Raw genomic sequence first — 15,111 nt, 5'->3', positions numbered from 1 at the left:
AAACACTGCTAGACTCTAGGACCAGTGCTTAGTCATTACAGATTGTAACTGGAATTATACTGTGTCCCATCTACTTTTCAAAGAATTGACCTTGAAAAACACTCACAGAAAGATATTTATTGCTTTCTGAGTTGAGGAACAAACACTTTGACTAAACAATACTACTTAGGAGGCTGTGGGCGTGTCTCAGAGATAGAGCACTTGCTTAGTATGTGTGAGGCCCTGGGTTCTCTTCTTTAGGAACCCTATCCATTCAGAAGAGAATACCATTTTGTTCCCACTTCTTTTAAAAAAAAGAAATCTCAACAATTTCATTGGGGAAGCAGGGAGGGTAAATTTTCTCACCATAAAACACTCAAACTCTTTAAGCTCCCGTTTGTACAGTGAAGATATTCTTTGTTTTCCTCCTAAAAAAAAAGGTCATCTCCTTACCCCATCCCACTCCCATGTTCATGTTCGTTTTCTTTTCCTTCTGTTTGAGTTCTCAACAAGACATTTATTTAGTCACCCTGCTTGGGTTTATTTTCAGTTCATTAAATCGATAATAGCAAATGGTGTTGTGTTTTGTATTTGAAATTGCAAGGTACATTTCCTTTTTATTTTATTTTTAATTTAACTCTTTGTTTTACAGATGAGGGCAGAAGTGCAGTTGACCAAGCAGGTGGTGCACAGATTGTAATTGACCATTTAAGGTCGCTGTGCGGTAGAGCAGACCCCGCCAATGAGAAGCTCTTGACTGTCTTTTGTGGCATGCTGATGAACTATAGCAATGAGAATGGTAAACAAAATGGGACACTCGCTTTATCTGTGGGGAAACGATAAATGGCTTTCACTGTACTACACAACAGTTATCCGAAAACCAAACAAACTCCCAAGGGGCACACAGAACTGAGAATTCACCTTACCGTGCTGGAAAATTACACAACGGTCTGAGGTACAGAACTGGAACTAGGCTGTGAAGGTTGACCATGATAACACCTGAAGGCGAAAATCAAGTATATGGTATAGTTTAAGCTTTTTTGCTGTGAACATTTTAAAAAGAAACAATGTTAAAGTAGGCTCACATTTATGTCTTTAAATGCCAGGAGTGATTTTAAACAAACATTGTTTTTAGATTAAAAAAAAATAAAGCTACTGTATTATTTACTATATTTATTTGGAAGAATAAATATTCTTCAGTCAAATTGAGCTTTAGAATATCAAAGTTCAAAGTAAGTGTAAGTAGTTCATTATAGAATTAGTCTTTGAGATAATTTGTTCTCCATTTAAGACATTTTTAGGACCTAGCAACAAACGACAAACTTTCACACAGCCTGTGATTATCTATGATAGGACCATCCATCCATGCAATGTCAGTAAGTTTTCATAATGCTCTTGTGTCTTAAGCATGGTTCACTTATCATCATCTATGTAGAAAAAGTGCTCCAGTTCCAGAATGTTCTTGGCATGTAACAGAGGTCCTTGTGCGATTTGTTTCTTGTGGTATTTTAAGGTTTGCAGTTGTATATTGACTATGTAGTAATTTTTTATACTGAATGAGTTTTTTGTTCTTGTTTTTGTTTTGTTTTTTTTTTTATGGTAGGTTCATATGGTCAGTGATTTCTGCTTTCTTTTACCTTTGCTGAATCCATTTTGAAGGATTCTAAATAGAAATAGAACAGAATCTGGGTAAAAACCCAGTTTTTGGTTTCTATCTGGACTTTAGCTGTAGTATGCAGGTGTCTGAATTACATTAAGAAATTACATTACAGCTGTTCATGTTTCTTCTCTTTTTTTCTTAACTTCATTTGGGAATCCACTCAAGAAAGTAGAAAGATCCCAAGTGGAAGAACATTTCAAAATGCCACAAAAGAAACTGCGGCTTTGGACATAATAGACATTTTATGCATCTAAACTGGGAGTTTTCGCCTTTTGAGGAAGCTGCTTTAAAATGTGTGTTTAAAAAAAAAGAAAGTAATCAATGGGAGGAGAGGCCCTTGGCCCTGTGAAGCCGGTGCCCCAGTGTAGGAGATGCCAGGGCAGGGAGGCGGGAGGGGGAGCTGGGGGAAGGAGGAACGCCCTCATAGAAGCAGGGAGATGGGGGATGTGATAGGGGGTTTGTGGAGGGGAAACCTGGAAAGGGGATAACATTTGAAATGCAAATAAAGAAAATATCTAATATAAAACAGTAAGTAAATAACTCTCCCCTGGTAGCTAATATTGCTGGCAGTCCAAGCATGGTGACTGAGTTTAGGTCCCCAGGGTTACCGATACAAAAAGACAGCTTAGAGGCTCATTGGCCAGCCAGTCCATCTAGCTAGAAAAGGGGTGGCGCTCCTGGTTTAGTGAGGGACCCTGTCTCAAAAGGTACAGTGGAGAGCAATTGAGGAAGACATCCTGGTGTCAACCTCTGATCCTTTCTCAAGACACAGACAAAATGGCTGAAGGATCCTTCAAAACATGATGCGGCCTATAGCAGAGCATCACAGTGTGCGGCCGGGTGCACTGGGGTCGGATTGCACATACACTGTGCCTTTTTCAAAACGTAGTAGATAAACGAAGTTATTTTGTTAAAGAGACGTGGCAAAGGTCACTCTTCGTCCTCCGTCCTTCCCTCATCCTGAGCGCCCTTTCACATGATTCTCGTGGCCAGCGCTTTAACTCAAGTGCGGATCCATCCTTCCTGCCACTATCAAGCACCTTCGGTTTTGTGCTACCAGTTACTGTGTTACCTACAATTCCGTTTAACGACTTAAATACTGGGACTTCTTTACTGACCTGAGACCACTTAGGATTGACTCTGTGTACCCAGCACCCAGATGACTCACTGAGACCCAAGACACTCATCACCTGATGAGAGGGTTCCTTTTAGATGTGTTTACCTTTGAATCTTAGTTCATACCCCTGTGCCAAATGCCTCCCTTCTGTTGTGGAGAAAGAAAAAAAAAAATGAACTGTTACTTTGAACACAATTATTTAAGCTTTATCCATAGTGAAGAAGTTTTCAGGTTTTTTTTTTTGTTTTTTTTTTTTTAATTTTCAGATGAGAAAGTATGGAAACTGATCACAGAAAACTCTTAACCTGGGTGCCCTCATGAAAGCGGCTTTTTTGAATTATGTATTCACTATGTATCCTAGAATGCATTGACACTATGCAGTATGTTCATTCAAATACTCATGTCCGTGTCAGGAAGCTGTCAGTATAGCAGGACTTAAGTTCAGTGAATAAGGAACGAAGCAGTTCGGTAGAAGCATTTCTGTTCTGCTCGATAGAACTATACACGACTGAAAGTTAGCAGTTTATTATCACACTGGCTTAGGCCTCTGCCTTTAAGCTGTGACCTATTCCTATATTTTTTTACCCAGCGATGAAGCAGTTAGGACTTCTTATAGTAGAGCGTCTGGGTTGTAAAAAGTATCCTGCAGAGCCAGAAATGTTAGAGTAATAATTATAAAACCATATTTACATGTGACAGGGTAAGTTTAGTTACAAAAGTCACTTAATAATTTAAAATATCGTGCTCACTTTTTAATGTGGCAAACATTCCAACAGTATATAGCCTTGCAAAATAACCTGAATATTGATTTGATAGAAAAGCCTGTAAAGGAATTGCCATTCATCTTGGGGAAATGTAGCCTTCTATTACCTGGATACAGCTCGAGTTTTAAATGAGGGACTCAGATCGTGTAATCGTAGATATTTTACATCATTTTTGACGATTTTTTTTTCCCAGTTTGTTGACACTTGCTAAAATGCTGTGGTTTGAGAGCACTAAATATTCTAGCTCAGTGTTCCGCTGTTAACACGGGTGCTCTCTGACTGGCCGTGGAGTGTATTCCAGTCAGTCCATCATAGACCTGACAGCGGCATACATGGGCATCACACTTGATCCATTTAATCCACTGAAGATCGTGTCCAGCACCTCAGAGTTCCACTTATTTAAACCATGAGCACAGAGCTGGTGGAGGACTGTGGCCTACTGCTTCTCATGCCCAGCATCCCAAGAGACATGCTGCACATCACTGGCCTGGGCAAAAACTAAAACGTCAAGGTCCTCCTGAACCCATGTCACTTCCATACCATCATCCATTCCATAGTTCCTTTGATATATAGTATCCAGGTACTAGATACTTTATTATTACCTAAAGTTTTTATTAATAAAGCCAGTAGTGGGAAGAAAACTGTCCAAATGCAGCCCTTCATTCTGTAAGTTAGAAACACTATAAATTCTTTATTCTTCTATTAGTAGGTATTCCGCATCCAGATAGAGCAGGAAAGGACACTGAAAACAAGTGACATTTCCCATGTTATCCACAGACTTAGTAAGTCTATATATGTATACCTGGAAACCACAAACATTTATCCTTAAGCAAATCACTTAGAGATCAGGATAACACCTTGTGTGGGAACCTGTCCATTCATGGTCACCACTGTCAGTTACAAGTGGCATGTTCAATCAATAACTAATAGAAACTCTACTTAAAGGGTTAATATTTTTCAGTTGGTTAGTTGGACAGTTTTGATACAGGGTCTCACTGTGTAGCCCTAAATGGCCCAGAACTTTCTATATGGACCATACTGCCCTCAAACTCACAGAGATCACTGCTTCTTCCTCCCTGGTACTATGATTAATGGTGCGCACCACCATGACTGGCTTAATATTTTTCTTAATACACTTGTGTTAGAAAAACACAAATAGAAGGGAAGGGTTGTTACAACTTTAAAGCACAGTTCTAAATGGTGATAAGCAATAAAACTGAATTTCATAAACATAAGCTGTGCTATAAAATAAAGACAGACAGTCATTGGCTTTTTCATGTGACCTTAACGTATACATCCAGCAGCCATGTATTTGACTGTATGCCTTCAGTAAACACTAGCGCTAGCATTCTCTAATCTGTAGTAGTGCCATTGGTGAAGGGGGGCCGTCTTATGATATAGATAACTTTATTCCTTGGGTGCTTTATTAAAGGGTTTGTCACTGAATTTAAGTATTAAACTTAGTCCTTAAATCATTTGACTGAAGTATTTTCTGTCTCAGATTTAAAGATTGTTGCCAGGCCGACTAGAATGCTCAGTGGGTAGGGAGGTATGTGCTAGCAGGCCTGACGACCTCACTTGATCTCTGGATTCCGAAAGGTGGCAAGAGAGAACCAACTCCTAAAAATGCCCTCTCACCCCATGCTGCACAGTGGTCATGCACACGCTCACACACACACTTAAAAACGCACAGATCATGACACGTGAAATTTTAGCTACTACTTGTGCTTCTGTAGGTTTCGTTTAGCTTTCATTTTGAGAGAAAAAGAACACAACGTTGGGTGGGTAGGGAGGTGGGGGATCTAGGAGGAGATTGGGGAAATGAAATATATTATATGGAAAATTATTAATTAAAAGAAAATACCATGCACAAAGAATTTCTTCTGTTTTAAATAACTTTAATCATAATAGCCACAGTTATTCTATGTTTTTAAAAGAAGACATTTACCATCCTTGTTGTAATCCAAGTATTGTGTGTGTAGAAGTGGTTATGTGTAATATCTGTTATAGCCCAGTGGTGTAGAGCAGTGAACTGGAGTGATCTTAGAGTGTGCCTGTTAGGTTTTATCAGCCGGAGTCCAGCTAGAGTCATTTAGAAGAGGGAACCAGAACTGAGAAAATATTTTGGTGAGAATTGCTGGTAGAAAATCTGTGGGTCATTATCATAATTAACAATTAATGAAGAAGGGCCCAGTCCACGGTGGGTGGTGGCCTCTGTGGGCCTGGGTCTTATATAAAATTAAGCTGAACAAGGCAGTAAGCAGCACTCCTCCATGGCCTCTGCTTCAGTTGCTGCCTTAGTCAGTGATGGGCTGCGATTAGGACTTGTAATAAATAAACCTTTCCTCTGCCCACTCCCTCCTAAAATAATTTCCCTTTATCGTGAAACTTTTTTCCTTAGTGAATCTAATCCAGTGACTTGGCTTAGCTTCTCTTTCTTCACATTTAGAATAAAAGTAAAAAATGAATACTAAATGATAACTGATTAAAACACATTCTGCCCCAAGATGTGTTTATGCCTGTGTGTTAGTGTTCATTGATCATAGCCCATGGGAGCATTTCCTAAATGTCAGGTTTTGAGAAAAATTCGTGTAAGGCATTACTTTCAAAGTTTAATTAAGATGATGTGGTGTTTCTATTTATTTTCTCCATACTAGTTTTTAAATATATATTTAAAACATTAAATTAAAATTATAAATTAAATATATTTATTTAATATATTCATTCTATATATACATATATATACACACACACATATACACACACACATATAAAATCTGTAGGACAGAAAAGAAAACCCTCAAAAGGTAAAACTGTATATTCCAGTGTAGTACATTGAATGTATTCTAAACATTTTCTAAGCTTATAAAGACATGGGCCACGTACCTTTAAGTTCACGTCGTTTAAATCGCAGTTGTCGGTTGAAATGTCCTAGTGCGTTAAGTGGAAGTGAGGGGAGTTTGCCCTGTGTGGCTGAGTTGTTGGGATTTTATGCTTTATGCTATGCTAACCACTGCACTTTATTAAATACCTCCTAGCTGTTGGTTTTGATGTTTAAAGAATTCTGGATTTTTGCTTCTTATATAAGAATATTTTTTTAACCCTTTGCTGAATCAGACAGAATTCCTGAAGTTCCACTACAAATGCCTTTTTATTTACAGATGTTTTGTTCTTAATCCCATGTGGTCAAGTTGGCTTTACCCATTATAACATCAACTTCTGAGTACAGAGATTTTAAACTTTTATCGTAGTAAAATGCTATGGTTGAGCTACTTTGTCAGTGATTTCAATAACCTCACACTTAAAGTTTGGCGTTGCAGTACAAGAGTAATAACTGTTGGCATTGCTAGCCTCTGAGGTGTTCCTGCAGTTATTGCTGGATATTTAACATTGTAATGCTATACACATATGTAATGTGATGCTGCACACATATGTAATATAATGCTGTACACACATGTAATGTAATGCACACACATGTAATATGCTACACACATATGTAATGTGATGCTACACACATATGTAATATAATGCTGTATACATATGTAATGTAATGCTGCACACATCTGTAATGTAATGCTACACACCCATGTAATATGCTGCACACATCTGTAATGTAATGCTACACACATATGTAATGTAATGCTGCACACACATGTAATATGCTACACACATATGTAATATAATGCTACACATGTGCCCTCTGAGGGCAACACAGGAACAAAGGCTGTGTGGCTTTGTATCTCTAACCTGTTTTCTGTTTTCTCTGTATTTGCCTCAAGTTCAGATGTGATTTACTCAAGGCCTTTGGGTGTGATTTCCAAGATTTTCACATGAAAATCCACCACCACCATTCACAAAAACCTGAGAATTCCCAAATTGCACTTTTAATTATAAGACTCATTGTATAAGTGGGATTAAGTAACTTTTTTTAAAAAAGTTCCTGGGGTTGGGGATTTGATTTAGCTCAGTGGTAGAGCGCTTGCCTAGCAAGCGCAAAGCCCTGGGTTCGGTCCCCAGCTCCGAAAAAAAAAAAGTTCCTTAGGGATGAATGGATGTTCCACACTCAGGCCAGGGAAGTGGAAGGACTAGCAGCAGCTCCTTACAGCTCCCTCAGCTCCTTTAGATCCAGTCCCTCTGCAGCAGACCACCTGCTATGGCCTCCTGCTTCCAACCCCTCTTCAGTGAGTCACACACATCTTCCCCTCCTCTCCACTCATTGCTGATAAGACCAGATATTAGCACCTGACCCCTGGCTCACCTCCAACTAAGCACAGCACTGCACATACATGTCCAGTGGATCACACAGATCCTCCTTCCGACATGTGCAGTTTTATCCCAGCTCCCAACACTAGGAGGCATTTCCTGGGAACCCAAGGTCCACTACACCCAAGGAAGCAGGTAGGCTAACTAGAGATCTTCACCTCCCCACCTGCTAAGTGTCATCCCCCAGTCTCATCTACCTCTACAGTAGAGTACCTGCTGTTGCTTCCCATTTCCAGTAGATGGTACAGATCTTTCCCTTCACCTGACTCATTGCTTTATTCCAGTCCCTAATTCCAACAGACATTCCCTGGGAACCCTCAGTTCAATTTGGTGAGGAAAGTAGGTAGGCTAACTCCAGATCTTCACATCTCTACAGTCCTCCAAATCTAGTCACCCATTCTTATATCCAGCTCTGTAGCAGACTTTCTGCTGTGGCCTGTCCTTATTTTCTGACCCCATTCCCAGAGGACTGAGGAGATTCTGGTAGAACATCTGCGTTCTGGGAACTCCCTTACCTCCTAGCATACCCTCATTCCTAAGTATCACCATTCAATACCTAGAAACTCGTTTTAATCAGGAACCTCCAATCAACATACCTATGAGGATTCCAGAAGAATTTCCTACCAAGCAACACACAGCCACCTCACAAGAACCAGAGACCACAACAGAAGCCAAGGAACAGAACACCCGCCCAACCAAGATAAGACCAGATATTAGCACCTACAAGTACAATGCTTCCAAACACAGCTGCCTAGATGCCATTGTAAAAACGCACTAACAGTCAGAACAATAGAAGCTAGCACCCCAACTACAGCAGGCTCCGAGTATTGCACCATAGATGAAGCAGAATAAAAGACCTTAAAGTAGCCTTTACGATACAATAGAGGCCCTTAAAGAAGAAATGGGAAAATGCTTTAAAGAAATTTTATGAAAACACACATTGGAAGGAATAGAAGAAAATTGTTCCAGACCTGAAAGTGGAAATGGTATCAATAAAGATCACCCAAACTGAGGGAAATCTGGACATGAAAAATTTAGGATCAAGCAGGAACCTCACCAGCAGAACAAAGAGAGACTCTCAGACCTTGAAGACACAATAGAAGAAATGGATACCTTTGTCAAAGAAAATGTTAAATCTAAAACATACCTGGCAGGAAAAAAAAATCCAGGAAATCTGGGACACAATGAAAAGAACAAATCTAAAAGTGATTGGAATAGAAGAAGGAAAAGCAACACTGGTCAAAGGGACAGAAAAGATCTTTAGCAAAATCATAGAAGAAAAATACCCTAATCAGTCAAGGAGATGCGTATGAAGATACAATAAGCATAAAGAAAACAAAACAAGTGTAGGCCAGAAAGAAAGTACCCTCAGCACTTAATAGTCAAAACACTAAACATACAAAACAAAGAAAAAATGTTAAGAGCTGCAGGGGTAAAGACCAGTCAATATATTAAGGATTGGAGGGGGGGGCACAGCAGGTGATCTGCCGCAGAGGGGCTGGACTTGGAGGAGTACCAGAAGTGCTGGAGCTAACAATTGGTCTGTACCGAACATTTCACCCAATCACAAAAGAATACACCTTCCCCACACGTCCAGTATTGACCACAAACTTGAACAGAGAGCAAGTCTCGGGACAGATACAGAAGATTGAAATAACACTCTGCATCCTATCGCCACTCCCATGGATTAGAGCTGGACATAACAGAAACAACAGAAAGCTTACACACTCATGGGACTGAACAACTCACTACTGAATCAAATAAAAAAAATGGGTTAAGACAGAAATTAAGAAAGAAACTTAAAACTTTCTAGAATTGATGAGATTGAATAAACAACATACCTAAACTTATGGGACACAATGAATACAATTCTAAGTGGCAAAAGTCATAGCATTAAATGGTTAAATTTTAAAAAAAAAAATGGAGACATCTCATGCTAGTAACTTCAACAGAACACATGAAAGCTTTAGAACAAAAGGAACAAATCACACCCAAAAGGAGTAAATATCAATAAACCATATCAAACTCAGTTCTGAAATAAATAGAAGTAACAACAAAAAAAATCAATAAAACAAAGATTTGATTCTTTGAGGAAATCAGTAATATTGACAAACCCTTATTCAAATTAAGTGGAAGGTGGAAAGAAAATAGCCAAATTAACAAAACTAGCAATAAAAAGGTAACAACAGACACCAAGGAAATCCAGAGAATCATAAGGACATACTTCAAAGACCAAACTGGAAAATCTAAACAAAATGGGTAATTTCCTCTGTACATACCTCTTACCAAAGTTGAATCTTGATTGGATAAGTAGTTTAAACAGACCTATAACTGCTCATGAATTAGAAGTAGCAATTAGCAGTCTTCCAACAAAAGTAAGCTCAGGGCCTGATGGTTTTAGTGCATATTCTTCCATACTTTGAAAGGGAAATCAATACCAATATTTTAAGTTGTTGCACAGAGTGGCTCATAAGCCGCATTGCCCAGCTTGTTTAATGAGGCTTCAGTTATTCTGATAACAAACCATAGACCCAATAAAGGAAATTACAGACCAATTTCCCTTATGGACACAGACGCAAAATTTCTTAACAAAATGCTTGCAAATTGAATTTAAAGGTATGCCAAAATTAACATCTACCATGATCAACTAGGCTTCATTCCACAGATGAATGTAGGTAAATCTATAAACGTAATCTACCGTATAAACAGACAAAAGTCACCTGATCATTTCATCAGAAAGGCCTTGGATTAAAATCTTTACTCGATGATAAAATTCCTGGAGACTTTTATACAAGGGCCATACATCGACATAATAAAGGAAGTTTACAACCAGCCCATAGATAATGACCAACATGAAGTTCAAAGGAGATAAACTCACAGTAGTTCCAGTAAAATCATGAGCAACTTGAGGCTGTCTACTTTCTCTGTACTAGTCAGTGGAATACTTGAAGTTTTAGTTAAAGCAGTACAACTACTGAAAGAGAGCAGGGGATACAAACTGGGAAGGAAGAAGTCAAAATTATCTTTATGTGCAAATAATAGGATTGTATATATAAACAACCCTAAAAATCCCACTGGAAAACTAATGCTGATAAGCACGTTGATCAGGGTGGTTGAATGCAAAATTAACTCAAGAAAGAAAGAAAGAAAAGCAAAGAAAATGAGAACCCTTACTGTAGACAAATGACAAACAGACTGAGAAGGAAATCTTGGGAAACAGCAACCTTTCACAAATAGCCTCAAATAATACAAAACGTCTTGGAATGATTCTAGGCAAGCAAGTGAAAGACTTCTATGACAAAACTTTCAAAACATTGGAGAAAGAAATTGAAGATATCAGAAGATGGAAAGGCCTCCCATAGTCATGGATGGGTAGGATTAATAGAAGACAAATGACCACCCTATCAGAAGCAATCTTCAGATTTACTTCCATTCCCATCAAAATTCTAAGACATTTCCTTACAGATCTTGGAAGGACAATTATTCAGCTTTGTATGGATGCACAAACAAAAATAAGAAGGATCGCTAAAACAATCCTGAAAATTTGTTTCACTCTCCTGGAAGTCACTCCCCTGGATATTAAGTTGTACTACAGAGCTACAGTAATAGAAACAGTGTGACATTAATATAAAAATAGACATGTTGATCAGTGGAATTGAACAGCAGATCCAGACATGAATCCAGACATGTATGGATGCCTTATTTTTTATAAAGAAACCAGAAATACACAATAAATAAAAAAATGTGGTGTTGGTCACATTGGGTGTCTGCATGTAGAATACCATACTTATCGCCTTGAACAAAACTCAAGTCCCAGTGGATCAAAGATCTCAACATAAAGCCAGATGCAATGAGCCTGATAGAAGAGAAGTGGAGAAGAACCTTGAATGTGTTGGTACAGGGAAAGCATTTCTGAACAGAAGAGCATTAAAACAGGTGCTAAGGTCAACAGTTAATAAACGGAGCCTTCTGAAATGAGATGCTCCACCTAGTGACGGACATTATCATATCAACAAAGCAGCAACCTGAAAAATGGGACAGCATTTTCACCAATACATATCCAATAGGACTATGTATCCAATAGAAGGCTAATATCCAACATACATAAAGAACTACAAAAAAAAAAAAGAACAAAAAACTACATAGCAAGATATCAGATAACCAATCTAAAAAAATGGGCTACATACGTAAGCAGAATTGTCAAAAAAAGAAACTCAAATGGCTAAACACTTAAATGGGCAACATTCTTAGCCATCAGAGCAATGCAAATCAATAGTACCAGCCATACCACTCTTGAGCATATATGGAAAGGTTGTTTCATCCTGTCACGGAGACACTTTCTCAACCATGTTCATTACCACTCTATTTATAATAACCAAAAACTGGTAACAACCGAGCTGTCCCTCAACCTAAATACTAAAGACTAAATAAAGAAAATATGGTAAGTTTAGATAATAGAGTGTTATTATGTAATAATAAAAGAAAATGAAGTTTGCAGGTAAATGGATTGAATATCTAATTTTAAAGTGTAATATCTACATTATCTAGGATAATGAATAAAATACTTTTAAAAGGCAATATCTGTTTCTTACGAAAATGAAAACTAAATAGTTTATACCCTTGTTTGTAAACTATTCATGCTAAGATATACATTAACTTGGAATGTAGCTTAGTTTGCTAAACAAAACCTGAAGTTAGTTTAGCAGTGCCAAAAGCAGGAAAGAACTGTTGATTATTTTTATTAATAAGAGGGGTTTTTTTATGTCACATCTATTAACGCTGCTCTGAAAAGAGTTTTAACCTTAATAGCCAGTTTCTGAGATGAGAACATACTTTTAAAATCAAAGTAAACATGCCCATAGAACTAGAGTTTGTTTGCACTCAGTAATTTAACCTAAAGATGATACTGAGAAAAATTGGCTAGTACATGAAGAGACAGTTGCCACTTACTGGATTGGGGACACAACTTGGACTGACCAATGGGATGACCCAATTGAACAATGGGATGCTGACCACTTCCTGTTATAAGCCTGTCCCTGGGGTTGCTGCTGTAGATTCCTATCCTGTGAGTGGCAGTGTCCTCCACGTTTAGAACTTTCATGAATGACAAAGCATATTGTGTTGAGATTACTTTATTTTCAAAACCATGGAAGAACTCTGAATTCTCTTTTTATTTCATTAACCTTTATTAACTTTTAGCATGAGTATGTTGGTTAACCTCCCAATTTTCTCAAGAGGAAAGCCTCTTGATTAGCGTTCTGTCTTTCTGAACTTCCCATGTGTCACTGAAATACATAGCTTGGGAATTAATGGGGCATTCTGAATGTGAAACACATATGTGTGTTTCGTTTTTTAAAAACCTCTTAAAATAACGGAGTGGAGGTTGGTTTTTAAGACATTAACTGTAGTTTTTAATACCCTTGGCACTGGGTTTAGAATAACACTTTCTTCCCCATGTTCCTGGTAATCCATAAAGTGGAGCGGAGTCCTTACTCGCACAGGGGGGCACTTGTGTAGCCAAGTAACTCACCCTCTTAGTGGCTGTGTCTCCATCAGCTTTCATTTCAGCAGTAATGAGCTAAATCCAGCCTGAGACCTGAAATGCTACATCACCAAAAGCGTTTCTGATTTTTAGTGTTCCTAGTATGGGGAGTGCAGTCCCCTCAAGTCAGGGGTGGTTTTCTTCAGAGTCTGTTACGTTTGTTCCCTTGGCTTTTCAACAAGTTGGTAATAGAACATTTCATCGAGACTTCTGCCTTCTGCTTTTCACAGCACAGCATGTGCTGCTCATTTACCTTAGCTTAGAGTGCGAATGCAATACCCGACCTGTATTCTATGACTAACGGAAATACCATAGACACAACACCGATGTATAGGCCGTCACAATACTAATAGAGTGGGTGTTTCCTTTTGATAAACTCTCGTCTTTAAGTCTCACCAGTAGGGTTAAGAATCTTTGAGTATTGTCTGCAGGAGACTTAGGAATAAGCTAAACATGTTATAAACCTAAGAAACCTGTTTTTAGTAATAGATTAGTACAACTGAGTTATTGGTGTTTCAGCCTGCTTTTGTGCACCTATAGTCTATACCAGTGTTTTAAACATGAAACTTAAAACTCAGGAGGAAAAAGGTTCCTCAACTTGAGATCTTCTCTCCAGATCTCCATTCTTTGGAGTTTCCATGAATGTGACCTGAAGAACTTGGAACCATTGAAATTCAAATGTAGGTAGGTAAGTGTTCACACCAGCGCATGCGTTGACTGCCTTCTATCTCTCTGTATATGCATCTGTATTGCACCCCCCTCAGTGCCTTTCTTCCTCTTCCTCCCCATAGATCACGTAGGGCCCGTGTCATCTTGATACAGTGTGGTTTTGTAAATCTGTACTTTGATCAGTATCTGTCTGTGTTGTGTGTCAGGAGCAGTCGTAGAAAGTCTTCAGACGTTTATGGTGTTTGTGTTGTCTAGAGACCGTCTCAAGCATGTGTTTGCTGTCTATGGGCCCAGGTTACATCATGTGTTTCTGTGTTTGTAGAGTCTCTGATACAGATTCATGTGGAGGTGTTGGTGTTTGCATAGGGATGCAAATGTCACCGTCTTGTTCTCATTTCACGTGCTTTTCAGTGTGTTCAGAAAATGTGAGTGACTCGTGTTTCTTACAGAGTCCTGCCTGTTGGTCTTTGATTTAAAACTCTTGCTCCAGATTAGATGTATGAGAGCATCATGTCAGATGTTACCTTTGAAGAATATTCACAAGCTTTCTATGGACAAACAAAAAAAAAATACCAGTTACATACACACTGCCTCATTAGTAAGAACATCCCACAAAAATAGCATCTCCACTTAATTGAAGACCTACTTAATGGTAACGTACGCAGTTGGTTATATCTGAAATAAACTAGATCTGCAATAGTCTTCTAGGCCCAAGTAGTAGAGCCTGTTCAAATAAGCAAGATGAAAAAGTTAAGGTACGTTAGTGACATAATTTCTTTCAAAATATCTGGAACCTAAACCTACTTATAACATGTTTTCTCTTGTCACTGGGTTTTCCCCCTTGTATTTATTATATCTGACAAGTATTTCATTAACAGTCAGATTTTTTTCCCTATGATTTCTTCCTCTATACCGTCAACTCTTAAAAAATTGGGCAATTCTTTTACAGTGACTCTTAAATATCTGATCCCAAAGCCCTTTTAGTTGTTAAAAAAAAAAAAAGATCTTGAAGAATTTTTTATTGTATAAGTTAGTACTAGCAAAGCTTATAGTGATAGAAATTAAAATTTTAAGCATTTCCTGTAACATTTTAAAGTGATAAGCACATCATATGTTA

The 15,111-nt window shown here is 38.3% G+C and overlaps 1 protein-coding gene and 1 long non-coding RNA gene across 8 annotated transcripts in view; one reads left to right on the top strand and one right to left on the bottom strand.

The window, feature by feature from the left end:
- The window catches only part of Rap1gds1 (Rap1 GTPase-GDP dissociation stimulator 1), a 144,843-nt gene that overhangs the window by 97,936 nt on the left and 31,796 nt on the right, over positions 1-15,111 (top strand). For 3 of the 7 annotated variants that reach the window (XM_039102470.2, XM_039102469.2, NM_001415062.1), the window contains 1 exon segment: positions 632-778. In XM_039102470.2, the coding sequence (XP_038958398.1) occupies positions 632-778 (147 nt within the window). 7 annotated transcript variants of the gene reach the window in all.
- LOC120100955 (uncharacterized) overlaps positions 1-15,111 on the bottom strand; it is a 31,911-nt gene that overhangs the window by 14,716 nt on the left and 2,084 nt on the right. The window contains exon 4 of the long non-coding RNA XR_010063960.1: positions 906-14,542. This is a non-coding gene — a long non-coding RNA (uncharacterized LOC120100955). The remainder of the gene's footprint in view (positions 1-905; positions 14,543-15,111) is intronic.

This window comes from Rattus norvegicus, chromosome 2 (genome assembly GCF_036323735.1).
Source record: "Rattus norvegicus strain BN/NHsdMcwi chromosome 2, GRCr8, whole genome shotgun sequence".
In the NCBI taxonomy this organism is placed as follows: Eukaryota; Metazoa; Chordata; class Mammalia; order Rodentia; family Muridae; genus Rattus; species Rattus norvegicus.
The sequence above is the reverse complement of the archived record's forward strand: the minus strand, read 5'-3'. Positions and strand labels throughout refer to the sequence as shown.